The sequence below is a fragment of the Octopus bimaculoides genome, chromosome 3 (genome assembly GCF_046866305.1).
Source record: "Octopus bimaculoides isolate indiv1 chromosome 3, ASM4686630v1, whole genome shotgun sequence".
NCBI classification, from domain to species: Eukaryota; Metazoa; Mollusca; class Cephalopoda; order Octopoda; family Octopodidae; genus Octopus; species Octopus bimaculoides.
The window spans coordinates 133,069,696-133,097,403 of NC_142930.1; the positions used below are offsets into that span (position 1 = coordinate 133,069,696).

A 27,708-nucleotide genomic window follows, 5' to 3' on the forward strand; every position below is an offset into this window, starting at 1 on the left:
ATGATTGTTTTCTTATAATTATTTATACAGATTTGGAAACATTTGTTGAGTAACCCCTAGTACAATGCTACAAATACTATATTTTTTATCAAACAAATAACTTATACAAGAGCTAAAATTTAGAACTATTCATTGCTCCATGCATGGAGTTGAAAATTTATCTCGTCTTTTATTCTCCATTAAGCCCCTCATCACTTTGAAATATTTTTTGAAATAAAGAATAAGTCATTGTTACTACCTCAAGCACTACTTTATACTCCGTGTATTCTCACTGGCCTTGTCTATTCTATGCTTCTGTTTCAGCTTCCTGCTTCGTTGTTCTCAGCCAAGTAAACTTAGGCCTTTTGATCGTCTTCTGGAATCTTGGATTGTCCATTGTACTGCTTGACCCATTAGCCAGCCTTCACGCTGGAACCGATGTGCATAGCACAACAACACCATCTATCATCATCCTCATCACCATCATTTAACATCTGCCTTCCATGCAGGCACGATACTCTTTATTGCTTCTTTGTCTACTTATTTGACTCTTTCCTATATCTTAAACTGCCTAGTTAATTAGAAGTACACTAAGCAGCAATGATTAAAATAAAGATGTGTACAATTATAGCCTCTGGAAATCTTCCCCAATTATGTGCAGCCATCTGGTGCGAGGCCTGCCATGAGGCCTCTTTCAGCCCACAGTTGTTGCATTGAATGAAAGTAAAGACCTGGTAGGATGATCTAGTGGGAGACAGAGGACATGTCTGTACCAGCACATGTGATAGATAGCTATGAGGTGGGAGACTGTGGGCCAATGTCTGCAAAAATAGTTCTTTGTTGGTAATGCAATGGTACCATCTGATGTTCTCAAGGTTCTGCTATTGAAGCCATTGATCCCCTTTGCCAGGGTTTTCAACACGTGCCACATTTCTGCACTATAGAGGAGAATGGAGAAGGCCAATACATTGTAGATGCAGAGTTTCATCTTCCAATAGATAGTGAAGTGGCACCAAAGGGGTTTCCCTAGGGAGTACATGACCCCAGTGGTCAGACATCTGTGGTTATCTCCAGGATCAGGTCTCCATTGTTGGTGACTGTAGAGTCCAGAAGCTGACAAACTCCATGATGTTGGGACCAATATGGAGAGGAGAAGGGTCAGGGCCATCTCCAGTTTGCATTAGCTTGGTCTTCACTCATCTCACCTGTGTGCGTCCACATTTCTTCTTTTTATTTTCATATTAAATCCTAAAATAATCTTAATCTACACACTCTGAAAAGTATTTGTAGTAAATTTCAATAAATAAATACCTTTTTTTTCTGAATGTTATGAGGAAACAAAGCCGAGTTATGGGAATTTTCCGAAACTCCTCTCGCTGAAAAACTTTTTTTTACAATAAATTCACATATAACTGCAATCTATACTATATTTGAAAATTTCATTTAAAAATATCCATTTTTATGAAAGTTATGAGGAAACAAAGACGGTGATGAGCACACTTATGTAGGTGTGCCTACATATATATATATATATATATATATTGTTTCCAAGTAACAAATTTCATTCATAAAGCATAATTAGACAACCCAAGAAAGACGATAGTCGGCCGGAGATCGAACACGTAACCACGTGGCTTTACAGATATGTCTGAACACAAATATGCGTATTTTATTTAAATGTGATGTCTTTTTCTTTCTAAATGTACAAATAATATTTTCATTAAAGAGAGATGTTAATAATTAGAGTAACTATCCAGTCTGTTGTCGAATAGGCAAACGAAATACAGCTCAGTTGAATGTAAATTAAAGCCATAACAACAAAAGAAAGTTTTTGTTTTTTTCGGTGAAGATTAGAAAAATCCCTAACAGCAACATTCCGTCTTGCTGTGGCGTTTATTATACAGCAATGACTTTAAACGCGGGACTGGCAGCACAAAAACTGTTTCTTGAAATTTGTTGTGAGTCTAAATTGACTTTAGTTTGTAAAAAAGGCTATTAAAAGCTGTCAGATAGGATTTATTGACTTACACTGTATTCCCACTATTTAGAAGCGCAACTTCCACTGGTTAGTTTTGCAAAATGGACTCCAACAAGTAGAGACACCGTTCTCCTTATTGACGAATATCATTCATTACTGAATTTTTTTTTAAATATTATCAATAAGGTATGTTCAAAAGATTATTATTTCATCCTCTGGTTTCTTCGAAAGCAGAACGTAATTTTTTACAATAATATCTTCTTTACACTTTGTTGCTGTTTAACAACAATATTTTATACGGGAAGATGTTTTGATACTTCTGTAGCTAAGACAATTATTCTTCAAGATCAGCTTCTTCATGTCAGCAGCAAACTTGGTTAAACCGTTATTATTGGCAATTTGCTTATTTCTGCTCTCATTATCGTCAGACTTGCTGTGACAAGCTTGAATATTCAACTGTCTGTCAGTTTTACTAATCATTCTTTTTCACTTGTTTATTTTTATCAAAATATTTAATCTGTTTTTTGCCCCTATTTTTCTGATGGGGTGGAAAATTAAATTAACATTAAGTTAAAGTTTTTTCTAAATTTTCTGTTAACGTTTAGAGCTCACATACATTTCTCAAGTAGCGTGAATATTTTTGGTTTGTATATATATATATATATATATATATATATATTTCGATAATGTTTAAATTATCTTTTAATTTTGCTTTCATTTCTAATAAAGCGAATGACGATGTTAAATATAATGTTATTATTCTGAAGGAACGACAACTGACTTCAAAAACTTATACCCCGCTAAAATAATTTTAAAGTTTTCCGAGTAATCTGTTTTTAGTTGTTGATATTTCTGAAATTTACTATTTTGTTTTGTAGTTTACAGCTGTCATGCAGGATTCAGAAGTGTTTAATTCAAACATTATCACAGGTCGAATGTATTACAAAATTAATGTTTTTGCATTTGTTATTGTGTTTAATTGTTGTTGATCGTTGTCTAGCTCCAAATCAACTTTTGGTCAAGTACAAATGTGATCGGAAGACATACCTTTTTTTCTTTATTTATTTTTCTATGTGTGGTGTACCTTGGACTAAGGCAATAGAGGGCGATTTATCTACTATTTCTAGCGGGCTGAACAATCACATAGGAACAACCACATTTTGAAGACACACTGCTTTATTAAACACACCTCAATTTTAGCAATGCCTATTCAAGAAAAGTTGTTTGTGCATTAACACTTATGGAAACCCCAACTGCGCATTCTGGACATGGGGTGATATTTTTGAAAGCCACAGACCAAATATTTGGCTGGTGCAAAGTTCGAACCAGACCTACGGTGACATGGTAGTCCAGCAGTTGGTTGACAGGTCTATTAAAGCAAAGAAACAGACTTGGAAGGGTGGCTGTAGCAAGGAACTATATCAGGTAGCCAAAAAGGAAGCTAGGAAGCAGGTATATTTAGTCAGAGGTGAAGCAGAAAGGAAGAAGTTTTCCAATGTTCTGCGACATGAGGATGAGCAGCTTGAAGTGTTTTGATTTGCAAGACATTGTGCCAGGGAAAATTGTGATGTGGGAGAGAGAAGTGCGTTCACATGGATAATGGTTCACTTGCAGGTAGTAACTCTGCAAAGAAAGAGGTTTGGAAGTGCCACTATGAAAAGCTACTAAATGTAGAGAACACATGAGAGAAGGAGAGTCTGCCTAATGTAGATCCAACAGAGGGACTAGCAATCCAATAGACAGTAACTTGGTAGATAAAGCCATGAAGATGGGGAAAGCCCCCAGCCCATCAGGGATCACCACTGAGATGCTTAAAAGATCTGGCAGTGTGATTTATGCTCTAGTTATGCGTATAGTTAATTAGATTGTACACGAGGGAGTCATACCCAATGACTGGTGTAGCAGCAACATAGTCAACTGCTAGAAAAGTAAAGGTGATGCCTTACACAGAAATAATTATAGAGATATCAAACTGTTGGGCCAGGTGATGAAAGTTATGGAGGGGATCAACTTATTAGGAAGGGAGTTCGTCTAAATGAGATGCAGTTTGGTTTTGTGCCAGGGAGAAACACCACTGAGAGGGAAAGCAGCTATGTAATAAAATTATGGAGGAGAAATAGGGAGATGATGTAAAGTGTAGGGAGAGGGGAAGAGGTACTCAGTGATGTGGGTGGGGATCAGAGGTATACAGGAGCGGATAGAATGAGATAGGGTGTGTATGTCATCATCATCGTTTAGCGTCCGTTTTCCATGTTGGCATGAGTTGGATGGTTTGACTGAGGTCTGGAAAGCCAGCAGCTGCACTAGGCTCCAATCTGATCTGGCAATGTTTCTACAGACTGTTCCCCTTCCTAACACCAACCATTCCAAGGGTGTAGTGGATGCTTTTTTGTGTGCCACCCTCACAGGAGCCAGTCAGGTGACCCTGACATCGATCACATTCGGATAGTGCTTTGTACGTGCCACCAGCACGGGAACCAATCATGGGGCGCTGGCATCAACCACATTCAGATCATGCTTTTTACATGTCTTATATGCACAAACATATATACATGGCAGTCTTCTTTCAGCTTCTATCTACCAAATCTATTCACCAGGTTTTGGTTGGCCTGGAGCTGTATTTGTGTAGTTGGGACTAAACTGAAGGCCATATGGTTTGGATGCAACATTTTATTAACCGCATAGCCATGCCTGCACCTAAATATGAGTAACAGTTCTTACTCTGCTCTCAAGCAAGTTGATGCCACTGGTTTCTGTTGGCTGCAGTTTTCTCTACATCCAGCCACATGATATTAACCTCTCTCATCTCAATTATGGATGTTCTGCACCATGTCATTTTCAATTTACTGCCAGTAGCACATAAGAAGCACCCATTACACTCTTGGAGTGGTTGGCATTATGAAAGGCATCCAGCCATAGAAACCATGTCAAATCAGACTGGAACCTGGTGCAGCTCTCCAGCTTACCAAATTCAGTCAAACTGTCTAACTCATGCCAGCATGGAATGCAGACATTAAATGATGATGATAATGTGATGTCCATTTGAAAACTGTTTTAGAATAGCATTGTTCTCAAGCATCTTTGGTGGAACACTTCTAACTTTCTATCAATTTTCATGTTATCCTTCATATCTAACTGGGATAGACAACTTTTGGTAGAACTATTCTTTTATAGATTCAGATCTTTGTGTGTAAGCTGATAGTGTTGGAGGACCAGATAGTGCACATTCTCTGGAATATGATTACAGCTTTGCCAATTCCATGACTGACATTCATGTTAATATCACCATTGTTACCAATGATGCAACACAGATATTTTGCTTATTGACACCTTGGGTGTCTTCTACAATAGTCCTGGGCCAAAGCCTTTTGAGTAGATTTGGTTGACAGAAACTGAAAGAAGCCCATTGTGTGTGTGTGTATGACCACTGCTTGACAGCTGGTGTTACATCCAATAAACTACATACCAGGCTTTAAAAGAATAAGTAGTGGGGTTGATTTTTTCGACTAAAAACCCTTCAAGATGGTGCTCTAGCCACAGTCCAATGACTGAAACAACTAAAAGATTAAAGAGAGTATTGTTTCTTTGCTATTGACAAGGCAATGTCCAGTTCCAAGAGACTATTTGGTGGAAGTATTGGACAGCACTTATAAAAGAGATGAATTGCAGTTTTAGACATAAACTGTAGAAAAAGAACAAATGTGATAGAGTAAATAGGACAAAGAAATGTGATAAAAGAATAAATCGGACAAAGATAGGCCTAAAAATTTTAGGAATTAATATTTAGCTCAGACTTTAGAAACTTATAGGTTTTCTGATGAAAGAATACAAAATGAGAATAGATGAAGATTTGTTATTGTAAAGCAGTGGGTATTAAACTGTTGATAAGCATGTTACAAAGAAAAATACTGAAATCTTTTGAGATTTTTGATTCCAAAAATATTTACTCTTTCTATAAACAAAAGGAATGTTTGTTTTTACTATGAATGACAAAACATCAAGAGAGTTTGAAGATTATTGTTCTTGGATTTGTGTTATTGTAACAGCAGTCAAAATGTTAGCTGGTTTTTGTGTTACTGTCGCTGTCTGTCCATTCGATTGTGGTTAGCCACTGTTTGTGCTACTGTCTTCTAATGTTTTTCATTCGCCATCTGTTCATTTCTTTTGTGTTATGTCAGTGCTTGGATCAACTGCCATCTGTTGTCAATGGGGCTAGTTACACTGAATATACAGTGGTGGTTTGGCTCTGAAAGAAGCACACCAAAGGTGAAATTATTGTTGGAACCAAGTCTTGATTGGTCAGATATTTTTTATGATGCAGGTAATATTCTGGTAAATCAGAACATTGGATATAATGATCTGATTGCTAAATATTCCTGCTACAAGCATTTGAAACTTTACTCATAAACTAAAACATCTGTATGAGCTCAGTGTCTGAAACTTATACACTTTCTTTCCTTAGGTATTTGAAGAGAATGGACTTACAAACAACAGAAGAAAACTTAGCAGTATCTCGGTATTTGAGATTTTTCTCTTGACATAAAATATAATTTTTTAAATTGTTTTTAGTGTATTGGGTCATCTCATAAATAATGCGGTTTTTTCAATTGTATGAACTAAAAGTCAGAGAGGGATGAAATAAACTACCTGCATTAACTTGCTATAAAAGCAGGTAATAATTTTATCTTGTCCTTATTCTTAGTGCAAGTTTTGAAGAGTGCAGTTTGATTTTAACAGTTATATTTTCAAAACTACAATGGAAGTGACAAAGGAGCATATTCAGCATATTTTGCTTCATGAGTTCAATAAAGGCAACAATGCAACGGAAAGTGCAAGGAATATTAATGCAGTTTACAGGGATCGGACAATAAACATAAGCCAGTGTCAACGATGGTTCTAGAAATTCCAAGCCAGAAACTACAGCCTAGAAGATGAGCCTTGCCCTGGAAGATTTGTAGAGCTTAACGAGGACATCCTGTGCACCCTGGTGGAACAAAATCCCATTGTAACTGTTGAAGAACTAGCAGAGGAGCTTGGATTTGATCATTCAAGTCAGCGTTAGAAGAAAAATGAACCATCTTTGGTTTCAAGACAAAAGGTGTTCTTCCATGAGGATGATTCTTGGTCACATACAGTGAGGATGACATTCCAAAGGCTGGAACAGTCTGAATGGGAAATGATGCCCCACCCATCATATTCACTGGATGTTTCCCCATCTGATTATCATTTATTCCGAGGTCAGAACAGTAATGGAGGAGTATTTTTGGGTCACAGATAAGTGAATTTTGGAAGAGGGGCCTTGTAAGTCTACCAGATAGATGGAAGAGCATTGTAGAAAATGAAGGAGAGTATATTTTAGAATAAAAGAGAAATTTGTTTATCTTAATTTTGAAAAATAAAAGAAGTATAAAAAAAACGCATTATTCATGGGGTGACCCAATAATCAAAATTTGGTAATTTTTATTTGCTAAGTTGACATTTTTCAAGCAATATTATGTTGCTTCTACCTTTATCTCTTTTCTTTCTTTGTTTCATTGTACAGGTCAAGTAGTAGTGATGCAAAATTCGATATGATTATTGGTGCCATAGAGGATGTAGTAATGGGTTAGTAAATAACTACTATACATACTTGTGTGTGTGTGTATGTATGTGTGTGTGAAGAAGACATTAAATCATGATGTTTCCTCAGCAGCTGGTACTGTGGCAAAAAGCTCAGAAGTCCAACCTTTTCACTCACACTGTGCTCCAAATTAGGTTAATGTTATCACTGCTTCATAGTGGACACATTCCATAATCCATGAACAAAGTTTGTTGAAGCACTTCCACAAAATGACTGAACTATGTCTCTTTTTTGTTTCATTATTTAACGTCCGTTTTCCATGCTGGCATAGGTTTGACTGAGGTCTGGAAAGCCAGCGGCTGCATCAGGCTCCAATCTGATCTGATAAAAATCCCCCAAAGTTTCTAGCTGAGAACTTATTTTTGAAAACTGCAAAAATTTACCTAATTAATTTTGTAGTTTTTAATTATATATTATAGTGATATCCAGTGTCGCCTTACTGGCACGTGAACAAAACATTCGAGTGAGGTCGTTGCCAGTGCCGCTGGACTGGCTCCTGTGCAGGTGGCACGTAAAAAACACCATTTGAGTGTGGCCGTTGGGACTAAACTTAAGGCCATATGGTTTCTGTTGGCTGCACCCACTACATTCTCGGAGTGGTTGGCATTAGGAAGGGTATCCAGCTGTAGAAACTCTGCCAGATCAGATTGGAGCCTGATGCAGCCTTCTTGTTTGCCAGTCCTCAATCAAATCGTCCAACCCATGCTAGCATGGAAAGCGGACGTTAAACAATGATGATAAGTGATATGTTAATTTTACTGTCATTTCTTTTATATTTTTTATATTGATATAAGAAGAATCAGATATTGTATGCAAGAGAGATGACTACATTGGTATGAGCATGTGATACATATGGAAGAGAGCAATTCTATTAAGAAGTGCTAATTTCCACAGAGGAAATAGAACCTTTGGAAGAGGGAGATGTGGAAGGAAGTGGTGAAAATTGATCTCTTTCATTTCTAATTTCAAATCTTGCCAAGGTCAACTTAGCCCTTCTTGGAACAATGTAATAAATACCAGTCAGGAACCTAGAGTCAATCTTAACTGTACTCTCTCTCTCCACATTTGAGGCTTTATGCCTTTGCTAGAAATAAGTATCATCATCATTTAATACCTGTTTTCTATGCTGGCATGGGTTGGATGGCCTGACAGGAACTGACAAGGCCAGGGGCTGCACCAGGTTCCATCATCTGTTTTGGCTTGATTTATACTGCTGGATGCCCTTCCTAACACCAACCACTTTACAAGCATGTACTGGGTGCTTTTTACATGGCACTATCATCAGTGCTTTTTACATGATACCATCACCAGTGCTTTTTATGTGGCACCGTCACCAGTGCTTTTTACACGGCACCATCACCAGTGTAAGTAATCCAACAGCATTTTCTGAAATATTTCATTTAAAATACTTCAGTGTTTCTTTGTAATCATTATCTATCTCTCACTTGATTTCATATATTCAATGTTGCTTTGAAATATTGCTAAAATATGAAATTTATTGATATTCTACTTTCAGAGGAGGAATTTCAAATGTTACAGCATAATTTTTTAGAGAGATATTTTCATGAATTTATTGATACAGAAGAGAATAAATTCATTTACACAGATATACACAGAGAATATGTAAGTTGAATAGTTGTTTTGCTTTCTTCTATGAAATACACATTTGAAACTTATATATATATTAGGTTGAAGAAAAAGTTCGTGTGCAGTGTTAAAATAATGCTTTTTTATATATTTTTGTGGTGTGTGTGTTCATTCAGTTCATATCATGTTCAATGGTGACTCATGGCGCACAAACTTTTTCCCTCATCCTAGTACTATAATTCACACCAATTCAACCATAAATTAATCGATCATATTATTACTTTTCAGATAAACCTTGTGGAAAAATACCTCAGTGAGCGCCTTGTAAGCAAAGTGCCACAGTTTTCCATGTCTGAATTCATGCACCAGATGATGTAAGTTGCAAGCTTCAAGAATATGTCTGAATTGTTGAACAATTAAGGGTCACCAGTCTATTGATGTTGCATTGTATCCTGTTTCTATTACACTTTTTCTGTCCACCTAGCTATTAAAATAAACACTAGCGATCCTTGTCACTAACATCAATTGGTAGCCCTGGGTAGCTCTGCTGCTGCAGTGGGACCATGAGACATTGACTACTTCATTTCAGAAAAAGAGTACAGCAGCACTTTGAGCATACAAGTGTTTACTCTAAATGTTGTGATCATATGAAGCTCTGTTACTATTTAAATAAGCACTCATTGTGCCAAATAAAGGAAGCCTTAACCTGCTAAAAATAATAGCCAAATCTTCCTCAGATCACATCCCGTTTTCATACAAACAGAAGGACGTGCTGGATAATGTAGTTTTTGATAGACTGTATCTCAAAGAAAGAAACTAGTTAGTCACTGTTGGAGTAGCTTTAATTAAAACTTTGCTGGGTCAGGTCTAAACTGGATCAAACAATAAGTGCTTCCAAGATCTCAAATATCTGTAACTTGTTTCAATCATTAGACTGTAACCATGCTGGTGCACAATCTTCAAGAGTTTTTAGTTGAATGAATTGACTCCAGGACTTATTTTTTAATGCATGATACTTATTCTGCCAGTCTGTTTTGCTGAACAACATAGTGACAGGAATGTAAGTTAGCACACCAATACTGGTTGTGGAAGACAAAAATACAAAGACACACATTTATATGTGAATGTACATACATATATACCAGAGTAAGTACATAAATGTGAAACAAGGTGGAAAAAATAGTACTTGAATACCAGAGGTAGAGTAATATGCTTTATTCTTTTGTACTCTAGGCACAAGGCCTGAAATTTTTGGGTAGGGGGCCAGTTGCTTAGATCGACCCTAGTACACAACTGGTACTTAATTTATCGACCTCAAAAGGATGAAAGGCAAAGTCAACCTCGGTGGAATTTGAACTCAGAATGTAAAGACAGACAGAACACCACTAAGCATTTCGGTCAGCGTGCTAACATTTCTGCCAGCTATCTTAATAAAGCTGTAAAGACATCACAAAAACTGTTACTCGGAGCTTCACGTCAGATAATGACACACCTGTTTGATGGACAGTTTTGTCCAACGAATAGGAGTCTGGAACTCTGAGTAACAGTTTTTGTGATGTCTTTACAGCTTTATTAATAAAGCATATTACTCTACCACTTATATTCGAGTACTATTTTTCCCACCTTGTTTCACATTCATGTGCTTACTCTGGTGTAACCTGCTGTTTCTTAAGAAAGTTTGAGCAACTCTCCACAAGTAGGAAGAAGAAATAGCTGAAATATATATATATATGTATATATATATATATATATATATGACAGGCTTTCTTCTGTATCTTTCTACTGAACCTGGAATCATCATCAGCATCGTTATTTAACGTCCGCTTTCCATGCTGGCATGGGTTGGATGATTTGACTGAGGATTGGCGAGCTAAAAGGCTGCACCAGACTCCAATCTGATCTGGCAGAGTTTCTACAGCTGGATGCCCTTCCTAATGCCAACCACTCCGAGAGTGTAGTGGGTGTTTTTACGTGCCACCGGCATGAGGGCCAGTCACACGGTACTGGCAACGGCCACACTCAAAAGGTGTTTTTTACGTACCACACAGCCACACCTGGTAACAGCCATTAATAAACTCAGAACTACAAGGGATACACTCCCCAGCTTGTTCTCTCTTGAGAAATTTGGTAAAAACAGTGTTTTGTACTTGTTATCATCTGTAAAGCATTCAACTATGTCTGATATACCAGTCTCTCAGAGATTTCAACATGTAAATACAAAAAAGAAGGGATAGTTGCTGAGTAATCAGTATTTAGTGGATCCTTTTGGTTTTTAAATGTTATTTATTTCATTTTTGTATTTGGTTTGCGAGATTCTTGATGTGAACTTCTGTATTGAAACATTTTTTGTTTTTTGTATCTTGGGAGGGTCATTATGCCTTCACACACACTAGTTCGATTTTACTTCATTTATTATTATTAGTCAATTGAAGGTAGCAAGATGCCAGCGTTGTTAGCATGCCAGACAAAATGCTTAGCAACATTTTGTCTGTCTTTACATTTTTGAGTTCAAATGCTGCCAAAGCCGGTCCTAAAAAATTGTTGTTCCTCTGTTGAAATTGGAAACTGTTATCATTAGCCAATCGGTTAACCAATGTAACTAATAAACAATTGTTTGATTAATCATTTGGTCATAAATCAGTCAGCTAAATGTTTAACCAACTGACTAATAATAACAAAGAAGTGAAACAGAAACAGTGCATGTGTTTATTGGTATAATAACCCTCCCAAGATACAGCAAAATCTATTATTATTTTAGCTAATCCTTAAGCCTGTCTATTATTTCGAGGAGCATTTCATCTGAATTGGTTTTACTCTTCTTTCAGTGCTCGGAAGAATGAATTAGAAGGAGAAATATTTGAACTCTTACTTACGTTCAGTGATTTTCTCACATTCAAAGAAATGATTTTGGATTATAAAGCTGTGAGTGTCAGTCTATTATTTTCTTGAATATTTTAAGACAGTGAAAGTGTGTGGTTGAGTGGTTAGATTCCTCATCTTGTGAATTCAGTTCCTGGACCTGGCTGTGTGCATTCTGTTTATTTCATGCTGTTCTAGTTTACTCAGCTGTGTGCTGGTGCTACTCTTTCTCTCTCCCTACAGCTGTCACATCTTGGATGTGCCACTGGGTGAAGAGCAGGGGGTGCCTATAGGTGCTCTGTGTCTACATCAGTACCTAATACAATTAGTGAAAGCATGGTACATGTTACCTAGACATCTTTGTCTTTAAGAATGATTCTCTCTTATGAACCCTGTGGAGGATCATGGTCTAGTGGTTAGGATGTTGCTCTCAGTATTGTAAGATAGAGGTTTCAATTCCTGAACTGGGCAGTGCATTGCATTCCTGAGCAACAAACTTCATCTCATGTTGTTGCAGTCCACTCATCTGAAAATGAGTTCCTGCAATAGATGGGGAGTTGACCCTGTGATGGACTGGCTTTTACTTCAAGGAAGAGTTTATTTCAGTCCCCTTTCCAGTCTTGGAAACTGGGTTGATCTCTGTCCTCATGAGTTCTAGGGCTCATGGCAGACCTAAGTAAGTATTGTGGACCCTTAAGAATGCTAGGACTCAGCATTGCAAGCTAATAAAAGCTGGATGTAGAGTGCTCCCACTTGTCTAAGCATGGTGCTTATTTACTAACTGTTGGACTAAGCTATGAACTGGCAGTACTATGTCCGTTAACTCATTAGCATTCAGATTACTGTCTCAAATGTAATGCTTTTCTTTTTTTTTTTGTATTTATTGTTTTGAATTAATCATGCATGATCACGTAGCCTTTTGATTTTAATGATGTGATTGTTTACTTTTCAAATGAGATTGTAGGGAAAGTGTGAAAGTTTGGATCTCATTAGTTTGATTTTAAAAAATACATGGGTTAATAATAATAACAATGAAATCATTGTGTAGAGTGCTCAGGTGCACTACAACTCATCAAAGGTGCACATACAGTACATAGAATTATGTACAAAAGTCAGGAAAGTGAACAGTACATGAGTCATGATATACATGTTTGCATGCATGTGTAGTGTTGGCGAATTTCAGGAAGCATGGAGGTTTTAAAGGATGCAATGTCTCGGCAACTAACAACTTATGTAGGTAGTTTGTTCCATGCTCCAGCAACTCTGAGTGTGAAAATATGTTTCCGAAAGTCATGGGAGCTGTGCTGTTTTCTGACTTTGTAAGCATGCCCACATGTGTTGGTCAGTTGAAGTGTGCAAAGGTAAGTACAAATACACAAATTGTGAACTTTAACATTGAAACTCTTTGTCTCCGGCTCAAATATTATAGTTGTTTCATGTTCAGACTGGCCAGATCTGGTTTCTTGAACTTATGAGATTGATTCAAAACAATGTGAAGGAGTGGCGGTGTGGTAAGTAGCTTGCTTACCAACAACATGGTTCCGGGTTCAGTCCCACTGCGTGGCACCATGGGCAAGTGTCTTCTACTATAGCCTCGGGCTGACCAAGGCCTTGTGAGTGGATTTGGTAGACGGAAACTGAAAGAAGCCCGTCGTATATATATATGTATGTTTGTGTGTCTGTGTTTGTGCCCCTAGCATTGCTTGACAACCGATGCTGGTGTGTTTATGTCCCCGTCACTTAGTGGTTTGGCAAAAGAGACCAATAGAATAAATACTAGGCTTACAAAGAATAAGTCCTGGGGTCGATTTGCTCAACTAAAGGTGGTGCTCCAGCATGGCCACAGTCAAATGACTGAAACAAGTAAAAGAGTAATAAGCATTACATTTGATAGAATAATCTGAATGCTAAAGGGTTAAAACCATCACAACTATGTTAGCATAATGAAAAGGATTTTTTTTTTTTTTGAAATGATGTTTTTCTAAAGTCATGTCTTAATCTCATCTTTTTCTCCAGGCAAAAGAGGGACGAACTGTGGATTTAAGTGGCGGTATAATGGTTACATCATTTTCAAAAGAAGGCCCAACCTCTTAACTAAAACTGTCTTAAAAACCATCATTCATTTTAAGGGTGAGGTTAAACTTGTGCCAAGTACTGGAGTATTTCTTGTGGAACTAATCTTCTAAGAAAACAGTCCCAAAGTTGAGTCACTTGTAGCTGCCGAGATTATATATAGATGGAATGATTCAAGAAAGAACAATTGCTGCCAAACGATTTAACATTTATATTCATTTTTTTCAAAAAAGGGGTGGGGGCCATACACAACGATACGATATCCTACATTTATTGCATGGAAGTCAAATTTATGAAAAAAAAGTGCCTAATAAAATATTTACAAAAATATTTTACCTTCCTAAACTTAAATTTTCAAAAAAGGACTGAGTGGGGGGTTTAACTTCATAATGTTCAAGCCATAAATGAAATATAATAGAAATCATTGAATTAATGGCTGCATGAAGATTCAATTTGATATATCTGTGTAACTTTCAAATAAATTTTCTCTTGCTTTCTTTTATATATGCTAGTTAAAATAGGAAGATTTATACCAATATGAATGTTGCTGTTGTTTTGAGCAACTAGAGCAATGGAAAACAGGCATTAAATGATGATATTAATAAACCGTTAACCCTGTAGCATTTAAACTGGCCAGATTCAGCCTCTCACACTTACCCTACAATGTCATTCTAAAAATAAACAATCACATCATTGATATCTCAAAGCTATGAGATAATACAGGATTAATTCAAAGCAATGTGAATAAATAAACATGACATTTGACAGAATAATCTGAATGCTAAAGGGTTAATAGAAAAAAAAAATTCCAACTTACAAAGACATATATATATATATATTGTATTATATATATGATTTATTACTTTTAATTGGTTGTTTTAATACGTAAAAATTTTTTTCATACAGTTTCCCTCCTCTTTACAAATACAAATGTTTGGAAAGAATTTAGAAGTCTCTTCCAGATTACATTCCTCCAAGATCAACAAATTTGGACGTTTCACTTTAGTTCATCTGCACTTCTAACTGAACCAAGCGAGCATTTGTATCTCCGGGCAGTCGATATGGTAACATTCCAACAAACATAATCAGAGCTTTTGCTTTACTTCTCAATTGATTTAAACTCTGGAAGGATAAAAAAAAAAAAAGACTTTAGCATATTAAAATATCTTTCAGGCAAATTTTTCTAAAGTTATTGAAAGTTAATTGCATGCCTAAACTCCTTTGTTAAATAACCCCAGAACAATGCAAAGCAAAGTTGGCCTTGGTATGATTTGAACTTAGAGCACAAAGTTGGAACACTACCTGGCATTCTATCCAACTTTAATGACTGTCAATTTGCATAGGATTGATGGAACCACTGGAGCATTGGATGAGATGCCTTGCAGTATCTGATAAGAAAGTTGCTCTTGTTTGTATAAACATTACCATCACAGACCTAAAACAAAATTACTCTGTCAGTGCTGGTGCCATGTAAAAAGCACCTAGTACACTTTGTAAAGTGGATGGCATTAGGAAAAGCATAGAGCTGTAGAAACCATAGCAAAACAGACAATAGAACCTGATGTAGGACCTGGCCATACCAATGCCTGTTAAGCCATCCAACATATGCCAGCATGGAAAACAGATGTTAAATGATATCAATAAACCATTAGTATTTAAAATACCCAGATCCAGCCTCTCACACCCTTTGTGCTCAAACAATGTTGGCAATAACACTGGTGTCATGTTGTTTTGGCCTTAAAAGCAGTGGCCTTTTCCTTGCAGCACATTAGTAACACAATGAAGGAAGATTTGCATGCATGGGTAACTGCCAGTCTTCAACAACAAAAAAAACCCTGCCTAAACCTGCAGATACATGGCCTATTCTGAATGAAGGCCTTAGCCAAAACTTTATGTAATGTTAACTGGGGAACCCTATGTACTGACGTTTCTAGATTTACAGTCTCCCGAGGTCGCATCTTTTCATATATCTCACTTCTGTGATGTATTGAATGTGGTTTTGGGTGGATATTTCTATAACTAGATAGTCTTTCTGTGAAAGAGTGGTCTTGTTGTTTACTGTGAAAGCAACAATAAAGAAGTTTTCCACCTTATCTTGGATTCAACTTCTATAAAAGAAACAAAACAGACTATTTGTGTTTACAGTGACACCAGCACTGGAAAACTTCACCTCTGGCTTTTGGGAGCACTTTGTCCACTCCTTTCAATTTAAAATAAGACCAAAATATATTACATATTATTACTTTCATATTTTCTGTTTTATAAAACACTATCTTTCAGTTTGAATTATTCATTGCCAAGAACTATATCTTCCGTGCTTAAGAGAGGGATTGAACCCAAACTTCATTTTACACAATATCCATTGTTGTCACATGGACAAGATAGATGAAGGTATTGATACCCAGTTTAAAATAAAAGCAAAGTTGGATTTGGAAAGAAATGAGCCTGCTTACATAAAATATTAATAATAACTAAAACTAAACAAACAAACTAGTTTCTCAAAACCCAAAAGCTTTTCATTGGATCTTTAAAGGAAAAATAAAACAGTAACTTGTTTTTTACTGTTCTTATTCTAACTCGTGTCCATTGTCCAGAAATCTTTTGTCACTCAACGACACTTTTCGTCTTCGTGTGTGCTTTTGCTCCACTAAGTGGAGCAGAAGCACAGACACAAAGACGAAGGGTGTCGTTGAAGAAGTCACAGATGTGTGATGAAAGATTTCCAGACAATGGACAGGAGTTACAATAAGAACAGTAATAAATGAGTGAAGAACAAAATAGAAACATTTCATGCTAAATGTTTTGTTTTTTTATATACATAACCTTAGGACCATTACCAACGTTGCCTTCCTGGCACTTGTACCAGTGGTACGTGAAAAGACATTCGAGCGAGTTCGTTGCCAGTACCGCTGAACTGGCTCCTGTACAGGTGGCACGTAAAATACACCATTTCAAGCATGGCCGCTGCCAGTACCTCCTGACTGGCCTTCGTGCCGGTGGCACGTAAAGGCACCCACTACACTCTCGGAGTGGTTGTCGTTAGGAAGGGCATCCAGCTGTAGAAACTCTGCCAGATCAGATTGGAACCTGGTGTAGTCATCTGGTTCGCCAGTCCTCAGTCAAATCGTCCAACCCATGCTAGCATGGAAAGCGGACGTTAAACGATGATGATGATTATAGAAATAATTAAACAGATTTTTCAGAGTACAAGAAATAGAATCATTTCCATCATAGATAAGACCCTAGTGTTACATTCGTGTGAAAAAGAAAATGTAAAGTTAATGAGACAAACTTAATACTTTAGCAACTATTTAAGGCTTTGTTTGTCAAATACTAACAAATTCATTTTTTTTTTTCCATCTTTAGTTGCAAGTATGACTAGTCACATAGAAGGGAATCCTGTTCTGCTCTTATCCCATATCAAACAGCAGGTTGGCCTATTATCTCTGGCCACAGCAATACACCATTTAATAAAACAGCTAGCTAAAGAAAAATGTTACCCAGAAAAACACTCTTCATATACAGGTAACTTAACAGATACTTACAGCTTCCTGACCACTTCCCATAGCTTTGATTGGTCCTGGACTTTGAGGAAAAGACTTTCTATAGAAATATAGAAAAAAAAATTATCAAGAAAATGGAAAACTGAAGTCAATCACAAAATTAGGACAGATTTCATAAATCAACATCAACACTAAGCCTAACTAAAGAAGCAGAAACAAAATATCCCATGCCAGTGGCATGTAAAAAGCACCATCCAGCCACCCCACCCCAACTGGCTCCTGTGCCAGGAGCACGTAAAAAGCACCATCCAAAACTTGTTGATGCCAGCCACCCCACCCCAACTGGCTCCTGTGCCAGGAGCACGTAAAAAGCACCATCCAAATGTGACCGATACCAGTGCCGCCTGGCTAGATCCTGTGCTGGTGGCACGTAAAAAGTACTCACAACGCTCTTGGAGTGGTTAGCATTAGGAAGGGTCGTCCAGCTGTAAAAACAATGCCAGATCAGATTGGAGCCTGGTGCAGCCTCCTGGTTTGCTAGTCCCCACTCAAACCGTCCAACCCATGCCAGCATGGAAAACGGATGTTAAACAATGATGATGATGAAACTATTCTTTTATTTGTTTCAGTCGTTTGACTGCAGCCATACTGGCTTTAGTCGAGCAAATTGACCCCAGGACTTATTTTTTGTAAGCTTTGTACTTATTCTATCAGTCTCTTTTGCCGAACTGCTAAGTTACAGGGACATAAACACACCAACATAGGTTATCAAACGATGTTGCGGAGACAAACATACACACACACACATACTTACATATATATATATATATATATATGACGCGCTTCTTTCAGTTTCCATCTACGAGATCCACTCACAAGTCTTTGGTCAGCCCGAGGCTATAGAAGACACTTGCCCAAAGTGCCACACAGTTGGACTGAACCCAGAGCCATGTGGTTTTCAAACTCAAATCCAGGTTGAATTACAAATAAGGAATTAGGAATGCAGTAAAACAGGAAAAAACCCTCTTAATCCACATATTTGATACTGCAATAATAATCTTGACAATTAATGTCATCTTTTATGTTTTGTTTTACTCTATAAGTCAACAAGCTTATTATCAATCTTCCACAAATATTATGAATTAATTATGCATTATCTTGTAGCTTTCAGATTTTGATGATGTGATTGTGTATTTTTAGAATGACATTGTAGTGTAAGAGGCCAAGTTCGACCGGTTTAACATGAAACAATAGAATTTTGGGGCTTGATAAAATTAGTTTAAATGCTAAAGGGTGAAATCATTATGTAATAATACACAAATCGGTGAACATCAGACAGATTTACTTCCTTTTTGCATTTGGTTTTCACAATTCTTTATGTGAATTCATGCATGTAAGCAAATTTTGTTGTGTCAAGGGAGAGTCATTATGCTAATATTAATAGCACACACAGTGTTTCAATTTCACTCCTTTATATGTTAATGGGTTAAATGGATAGGTATTTAACCAATTAACTAATAATGAAGGAGTGGAATTGAACCATCATCACATCATCGTCATTTAACATCCGGTTTCCATGCTGGCATGGGTTGAACAGTTTGACTGAGGACTGGCAAGCCAGGAGGCTGCACCAGGCTCCAATCTTATCTGGCAAGGTTTCTACAGCTGGATGCCACTCCAAGAGTATAGTGGGTGCTTTTTATGTGCCACTGGCACAGGGGCCAGTCAAGCGGCACTGGCATCAACTACGCTCGAATTGTACTTTTTATGTGCCACTGGCATGGGAGCCAGTCAGACAGCAGTGACAATGACCACGCTCATATGGTACTTTTTACGTACCACTTGCACCCGAGCCAGACCAGTGACACTGACAACAACCACACTTGAATGGTCCTTTTTACGTGCTACCGGCATGGGACCAGTCAGGCAACACTGGCATCAACCACACTTGTATGCTGCTTTTTACGAGCCACCGGCACAGGAGTCAGTCCGGTGGGACTGGCATAGGCCACAGCTACGGTCTCACTTGGCTTGCCAGGTCTTCTCAAGCATAGCATGTCTCCAAAGGTCTCGGTCGCTTGTCATTGCCTCTGTGAGACCCAACATTTGAAGGACGTGCTTCACTACCTCATCCCAAGTCTTCCAGGGTCTATCAATATTGATATAATGACTTTCCCTAGACACAAAATTTGTTTCAATGCATAACTCTGATGAAGCATCTTGCAGAAAATAAAATTCATACAGATATTTTTGTTTTTATTCAGAAATCTTCATCACTCTTTGTGATTTATTGCGAAAGGTTTTGAATGTTATGTTTTTATAAAAATTGGATATAATGTTATAAACGTTTGTGACAAGATGGTTTTACATTAAAACCAGTAATAAAGAAATTCTCTTCCCAATCTCACAACCTTCCTCCCTTCAAATTCATTTCAGTCTCCATGAAGAATCCCCTGCTTGTATGGAGTTTATTGAGGCATATTTTCTATACCTGATGCCTTGTCTATTTCCAAGCAAGGTAACATTTCCTCATGGCCAGACATGTTTTTGCAGAGGATTGGAAAGGAATGACATTGTTTGTATGACAGTGACATTCATTTTATAATTATTATGCAATGTCAGGAAAAGAAGACACATGCGTGACAGGTTTTTTACAATTTCTACCTCCCAAATCCACTTACAAGGCTTTGGTTGGCCCAGGGCTACTGTAGAAGACACTTACTCAAAGTGTCAAACAGTGGAACTGAACTCGGAACCACGTGGTTGGGAAGCAAGCTTCTTACCGCACAGCTATGCCTGTTCCTAAAGAAAACACAAAATACAAATACAAGGCCAGTTATTAAAAATGCAAACTTACCTTGTTTGTCGGTAAATGGCATTAAGGATTTGCATTGTAGCTAATAGGATATCTGGTAAACATTTGCGAATCTAGAATAAATAAATAGGTAGTTAGAAAGATGACATATTGTATGAAAAAGAAAGAATGATATTGAAATAACAATAAAACTATGGTGAACGTATGTCAGATTGCTTTTTAATGATTCACAAAAGTATTTTACCTCATCTGAGAAATAATTGAAATTGGTGATGCTGTCTTTTACACAATCAACTTCTAACGGAACAACTTTCAATTTTCCAATCACCTGGAAGGATAAAGATTAATTTGATTAGGTAACAAATAACTACCTCTAGTATATTACAGGTACTAATTCACCAATGTTCTTCTAACAGAGTTATAAAAAGTCGAGACAGATTTTTTGAAATTATCCAAAATTGCAACCTTCCATTAAAATTTCTTCGATAATTTGGTTCTAAACACCAGCTTAAACTATGATAAAATCGTCATTTTAACGTCCACTTTTTCCATGCTTGCTTAGAGGCAGATCTTCTATAGCCAGATCTCTTTCCTGTTACCAACTCTGACTTGTCTCCAAGCAAGGTAATATTTCCTGATGCAGGACATTGGAAATGAATAATACTGCTTGTATCATCATCATTATTTAACGTCTGTTGTCCATGCTGGCATGGGCTGAAAAGTTTGACTGGGCTAGCAAGCTGGAAGGCTGCGCCAGGATCCAGTCTGATTTGGCATAGTTTTCAATGGCTGGATGCCCTTCCTAACACCAACCACTCCAAGAATGTAATGGGTGCTTGTAATGTGCCACAGGTATGGGTGCCACTTGCGTGACACCAGGGTGGCTTTACATGCCACCAGCACATGTACGAATTTGTGTGACACCAGTATCTGCCACGACTGCAATCTTACTCAGCTTGATGGGTCTTCTTTTCAAGCAAGACACAATGACAAAGCTCTTGGTCATTGTCTCAGTGAGGCCCAACACTCAAAAGGAGCTCTGCCACTTTGCCTCCATGAGGCCCAATGCTCAAAAGGAACTCAGCCACCTCGGCTCCATGAGTCCCAACACTTGAAAGGATGATAGTGACAAATCATTTTACAACCATCATGTGATGACAGGACAAAAAGACACAAACACACACATTCACATATATACATTTATTTACTTATATATATTCATATACACACACACATGATAGACTTCTTTAAGTTTCTATTTACTAAACCCCCTCACAAGACTCTGGCTAGCCTAGAGCAATGGCAGAAGAATTTGCCAAAGGTGCCATGCAATGGGACTGAACCCACAATCATGTGGTTGGGAAGCAAACTTCTTGCAGCATAGACATGTCTGCACTGATCTTTGTGATAAATTCTTCATTATTTTTAAAATTAATTGAATCAAAGGCAGCATATTTCAATAGAAGTATGATAACAAAAGGATTAAGTTTGTTGATTGTTCAGGCTTAGAGATGGAAAGATACTTCACTTCAGTTCATAGAAGAGAGATTAAGACAAAGACAAACCTCCAAGGCACCAGAGAGGTTGCCACTGTGATATTGGTCAAAGAAGGTCATCAAGTCTAACATGAGGAAGAAAGTATTGGTATTATCCCTTGTTGCATTATGTCCAAGTGACTGGTATCTGTAAAGAAAAACAACACACATACATGCATATATATATAGAGAGAGAGAGAGGGGGGGGGGCTGAAAAGTTCCTGGCTTTGGGTAAAAGAAAATACAGGAGGATCAGTTAATTACGATTTTGTTCAACATATTCACCTCTCAGATTCACACACTTATTGCAGTGGTCCTTCAGTTTTTCTAAGCCTTGTAAAAGAACTTGGAAGGTTGGGCCTCCAACCAGGCATTTCACAATACCCTTAAAACCAGGAACCTTTCAGCAATCCCTTGTTCATCATCATTATCGTTTAACATCCGTCTTTCATGTTAGCATGGGTGGGATGGTTTTTACAAGAACTGGCCAGGCAGAAGCCTGCACCGGGTTTCTGTGACTGTTTTGGCAAGGTTTTTACAGCTGGATGCCCTTCCTAATACCAACCACTTTACAGTGTGGACTAGGTGCTTTTAAGTGGCACCTGCACTGACAGGGTCACCAAGTACTTGTAGACAGAAATATATATATAACTGAAATCAAATTCGATGACAACACCCCATGACTGGCATCTATGCTAGTGGCACGCTAAAAGCATCATTCAAGCATGATCGTTGCCAGGGCCACTGACTGGCTCCCGTGCCAGTGACATGTAGAAAGCACCATTCGAGCGTTGCCTTACTGGCACATGAAAAACAACATTCGAGCGAGGTCATTGCCAGTGCACGTTAAAAACACCATTTGAGCATGGCCGTTGCCAGTACCGCCGGACTGGCCCTCGTGCCAGTGGCAAATAAAAGCACCCACTACACTCTCAGAGTGGTTGGCGTTAGGAAGGGCATCCAGCTGTAGAAACTCTGCCAGATCAGATTGGAGCCTGGTGCAGCCATCTAGCTTGCTAGTCCTCAGTCAAACCATCCAACCCATACCAGCATGGAAAGTGGATGTTAAACGATGAGGATGATGATGATGGTACACACAGACACACACACACACATTGGTATTGAGAAGTGCATCCAGAGTAGAAACAAAACCAAAGCTGAGATTAGAACTCAACACATCCTTGCAGCTCACCAGTTCTGATCCAACCCCTGCCATGATGGAAAGCAGATCTATGATGATGACACATACACACATGTGACAAGCTTCTTTGCAATTTCTGTCTAATAAATTCACCACAAGGCTCAGGGCTATAGCAGACGAGTCTTGCCCAAGATGCTGTACAGTGAGACTGAACCTGAAACCATGTGATTACAAAGTGGACTTAACTGCACAGCTTTGCTTGTAACTATCTTTTACTCAAAACATCAACATCTTAAATTTTAGTCAAGATATTTTCAACCAAAATGTCTCATACATTTTTTTTAGTCAATACACTAACTGCCACCTTTTCCATAGGAAGGAATCTTAACCATTCTCTAACCTAAGAATATTCATTAAAGAAACAAAAAACAAAGTGAAAAGTTTTTCCAATTGAATTTTTCACAACTTTTGTTAACCATTACCTTTATAACTTTAAAAAAAAAAAGTTTGTAAATCAAAATAGTTTTTCCAATCATACAATTAATAAAATTAATTATAGTCAATCATCACTCATATTCTGTCATGATATTTATCCAAAATAGTGTGTTGCTCTTAAAGCCATTCTCAAAAATTTACCATTATTTAATATGGCTTTAGTTCTATCACATACACACAAATATTCCAATTTCTTGTAAATCAAATTACACACACACACACACATATATATATACACACATAATAGAGAGCAGACTTTAATAAAAAAAAAATATTCATTTCCTGAAAAACTAGAATTAAAGAGACTAATTTAATGAAAATCTAATTTTTTACAAATTTTGTAATTCACTTATAGATATTTACAATTATTTTTACAGCTCAGCTAAAAATGTTAAAATAAAATGAAAACTAAAATAGGAAAAAAAAAAATCAATATAAATCTACTTCTTAATCATCTAATTTAATAAAGTTCATTGTAATCAGATGTCAATAATTCTCAGTAAGGGAGTTACAAATTAGTGATTGGTTGAAATCACATGACTTATTAAAGAAATTGTATGTGTGCTTCAGACTGCTTGCTTTAGCAGATTCTACTCCTACTTTACAGTTAGGAAAGTTAGTGGTTAAGAAAAAGCATCCAATTGTAAAATGTTTACCACCCTGCTTCTTCCACACGCTCATATATACACATGAGCATTTGAGTGTGTGTGAAGTGGTAAGTGTAGAAATCATCACTTGTGCTGGTTGGTGTAGAAAAATAGATACCGAATACCGACATCTTTTTTTTTTTTAATCAGATAAAAGCAAGCACAAATGCAAATGTTTTACAATGAAACTTCTGCTCATGTTAAGAAAAGATTAAAGTACTGTACTCATAAACTGAAGATTGTTACTGTTGCCCAATACACACACACACACACACATCAGCTAAAAGCTATTTGATTGATAAAGGCCTTCACTTACTAACGCACACCAATCACCGATTCATAGAATCAGTTTCTTACCTCTATCTCTTCTAATTCTACTTCAGTGGCCTTCACTCACCATCATCATCATCATCATTAATGGCATGGGTTGGATGACTTGAAAGGAGCTGGCAAGGCCAGGCATTGCACCAGGTTCCACAGTTTGCTTTGGCATGGTTTCTGCAGCTAGATGCCCTTCCTAATGCCAACCACTTTAATGTACCGGCTGCTTTTTACATGGTACCATCACCAGTGCTTTTTATATGGTACCATCACCAGTGCTTTTTACATGGCACCATCACCAGTACTTTTTACGTGGCACCATCACCAGTGCTTTTTATATGGCACCATCTCCAATGCTTTTTATGTAGCACCAGCACCAGAATTTTTTTTACATGGTACCACCACCAATGCTTTTTAAAGTACCACTGTGGTTTTAAGATATCAATTCTGTTGTGATGGGCTTATCTTCTTGAATACAGCAATGCACCACATATCTCTGTCCTTTGTCATTTCCTTCATAAGGCTCAGCATTTTGAGATCAGCCTTCAAACTCCAGTTCACAAACAAAGTTTCTTACCTCTGTCTCTTCTAATTTTACTGCTTGCAAAGCTCTCATTGCATCTTGCCATGGTCTTTCGCCATCTGGCACACACACACACAGAGCAGTATAAAAAGAAACCACCACCTGCTTTTTGAGTGTATGTCATGTTTTGGCAGAGTTTTTTTTCTTCTTTTTTTTATTAACAGTTAGATGCTCTTCCTATTGCCAAAACTTTACAACATGGACAGGGTACTAGAGCAGCTGTCTGCAACAGGACTAGAGAATCTACTTGGAAATGGATATATTACAATGGAGTGGTGGACCCTAATATGAAACATTAAAAGAAGCTTTAATACCTACCGTTGGGCAATGTCTAATGCCAAAGCTCGGAGTCTTTCTCGGTTGGACTGTGGTAAATTAGGTTGGGAAACAACATCACTCAGCAGTTTGTTTAATAAAATCATCACTTGATCATGTGACTGAAAAATAATTATTTCACATTTTGCAATGGTAATTTAATATAATGATCTCTTTCAAGAAAGCACAAGACTAAAATTTTACAGGACAAAATAGAGCTTATTTAATCAATACTGGTATCTATCTGGTATTGGTTTTCCAGTGTTTAAGGTCAAAATATCCTTTACAGTTTTTACCAATAATCTGAAGCATTTCATAAATGCTTTATGACAGAGAATAGCATCAACCAGAAAATAAAACTTGTGTGCATGTGTGTGTGTATATATATATATATATATATATATATATATATATATATACAGGGGTTGGACAAAATAATGGAAACACTTAGCATCATAATTTTGAAATATCTATACAATCATCAAAAGCTTGTTTATTTTTATGTTTTTTTGATTTATTATTAGTGTTGCTTAATATGTTTTGCTAAAATTGCTTTTTCTTTTCAGATATCATCAGGAAAAGGTAATTAAAATTCATTAAAATGACAGATCTATCGGACTTTCAAAGGGGTCAAATTGTTGGTGCTCGTATGGCAGGTGCTAGCGTAATGAAAACAGCTGAAATGTTTGGTGTATCAAGAAGTACTGTTTCGAAAGTAATGACAGCCTTTGAGAAAGAGGGAAAAACCTCCTTGTCAAAACAAAACTCTGGAAGAAAACCAAAACTTTCAGACAAGCACAGCTCCCAAAATTACTGCAGAGCTTAATGACCACCTCAAGAATCCAGTTTCCACAAAAACTGTTCGCCAGGAGTTGAACAAAGCCGGATTCCATGGGAGGGCTGCAATCAGAAAACCACTACTTTCAAAATCAAACGTTGGAAAGCATTTAGAGTGGAGTAAAAACCTACAGAATTGGTTCCTAGAGCAGTGGAAGACTGTTATTTTCTCGAACAAGTCATCCTTTACTCTATTTCCAACCACTGACCTTCTTCCAACTGTTAAACATGGAGGATGATCTGTGATGATCTGGTGGGCTAAAGCTTGGAAATCTGCCAGCCCAATGGTTTCCCTTCATGGCAGAATTAATAGTCAAGGCTATTTAAGCCTTTTATCTGGTCAAATTCATCCTGTCGTTGCAGAACTATTTCCGGAGGGAAACACAATCTTTCAGGATGATAATGCACCAAATCACACAGCTAAAGTTGTTACTGAATGGCACGAGAAACATTCTAGTGAAATTGAACAGTTATTTACATCTGATCACCACATTTTCCATTTATATACATCATCCACTCCCATCTCTCTCTTACACACACACACACACATACTTCCAACCTTTACCCAACCTTCTTTTGGTTCTTCTGTCACCACACTCTCTCTTCTATTCACCTTCTTGAACATGTTAACTTAGGTGTCAGTTCTCATCACCATCGTCTTAGACTGTAAGATGATTCAAGATGTATTGAGAAATTAAAAGACTCAGGTAGAAATAACTTACATGTGCTAAGTCATATAATTTAACAGCTTCTTCAAAGAAACCTTTATCCTGGGTACTTTTTGCCACTAATTTTATAATGTCTTCACTGTCAGCTTGGAATTTGTCGATTGCTCCAGGCTACAAAGAGAAGGGAAAAGAAGTCTTGACTTAATCATTAAAATTTTGAATGAAATTTAATTCAAAGAAAACATAACTATTCTTTTTTTTTGGAACAGTGTAGCTTGAAGTTGATAAAGCTATAAATTTATCAACCCCAAAAAGATGAAAGGCAAAGTTGACCATGGCAGAATTTGAACTCAGAATGTCAAGACAGGTGAAATACTGCTAAGCATTCCACCCATCGTTCTAATGTTTCTTATTTCTTTATTGCCCACAACGGGCTAAACATAGAGGGGACAAATAAGGACAGACAAAGGGATTAAGACGATTACATCGACCCCAGTGCATAACTGGTACTTAATTTATCAACCATGAAAGGCAAAGTCGACCTTGACAGAATTTGAACTCAGAACGTAACGGCAGACGAAATACCACTAAGCATTTCAGCGTGCTAACGTTCTAATGTTTCTGCCAGCTAGCCACCTTAGAGCATGTAAATATTGGGTTAAAAAAATCCCTTTTGGAGAGAAAAAGGCCACCTGTAGGGTCCATGTCTCATTGGCAGCCTTTGACTTTTCTACCCAAAGGGTTTTTTTTAA

At 37.3% G+C, this 27,708-nt stretch overlaps 2 protein-coding genes across 3 annotated transcripts in view; one reads left to right on the plus strand and one right to left on the minus strand.

Moving 5' to 3' along the window:
- The first annotated feature begins 1,798 nt into the window (after positions 1–1,798).
- LOC106873910 (ADP-ribosylation factor-like protein 2-binding protein) lies at positions 1,799–14,600 on the plus strand. Of its 2 annotated transcripts, none has more exons than XM_014921442.3 (7): positions 1,799–2,143; positions 6,420–6,473; positions 7,500–7,561; positions 9,094–9,200; positions 9,453–9,538; positions 11,990–12,086; positions 14,040–14,600. In XM_014921442.3, the coding sequence occupies exons 2-7, from the start codon at positions 6,433–6,435 to the stop codon at positions 14,115–14,117; spliced, it is 471 nt and encodes a 156-aa protein (XP_014776928.1). In that variant the 5' UTR covers positions 1,799–2,143; positions 6,420–6,432; the 3' UTR covers positions 14,118–14,600. The 2 variants fall into 2 exon arrangements, with proteins under 2 accessions (XP_014776928.1, XP_014776929.1); XM_014921443.3 differs by lacking the exon at positions 1,799–2,143 and adding an exon at positions 2,318–2,419 and having other exon boundaries at positions 14,040–14,217.
- Positions 14,601–14,934: 334 nt separating this feature from the next.
- LOC106873909 (nuclear pore complex protein Nup93) overlaps positions 14,935–27,708 on the minus strand; it is a 37,221-nt gene continuing 24,447 nt past the window's right edge. The window contains exons 18-24 of the mRNA XM_014921441.3: positions 27,011–27,127; positions 25,455–25,573; positions 21,980–22,097; positions 20,659–20,742; positions 20,457–20,527; positions 17,642–17,699; positions 14,935–15,218 (exon numbers count right to left, since the gene is read on the minus strand). Coding sequence (XP_014776927.1) covers positions 15,099–15,218; positions 17,642–17,699; positions 20,457–20,527; positions 20,659–20,742; positions 21,980–22,097; positions 25,455–25,573; positions 27,011–27,127 — 687 coding nt within the window. The 3' untranslated portion in view covers positions 14,935–15,098. The remainder of the gene's footprint in view (positions 15,219–17,641; positions 17,700–20,456; positions 20,528–20,658; positions 20,743–21,979; positions 22,098–25,454; positions 25,574–27,010; positions 27,128–27,708) is intronic.

Bases quoted from the DNA above. Each gene is read 5' to 3' on its own strand.
- LOC106873910 (XM_014921442.3), top strand. From the start codon at position 6,433: ATGGACTTACAAACAACAGAAGAAAACTTAGCAGTATCTCG. The intron at 6,474-7,499 runs GTATTTGAGATT...TTCATTGTACAG, and splicing joins GAAAACTTAGCAGTATCTCG to GTCAAGTAGTAGTGATGCAA. The intron at 12,087-14,039 runs GTGAGTGTCAGT...CTTTTTCTCCAG, and splicing joins TGATTTTGGATTATAAAGCT to GCAAAAGAGGGACGAACTGT.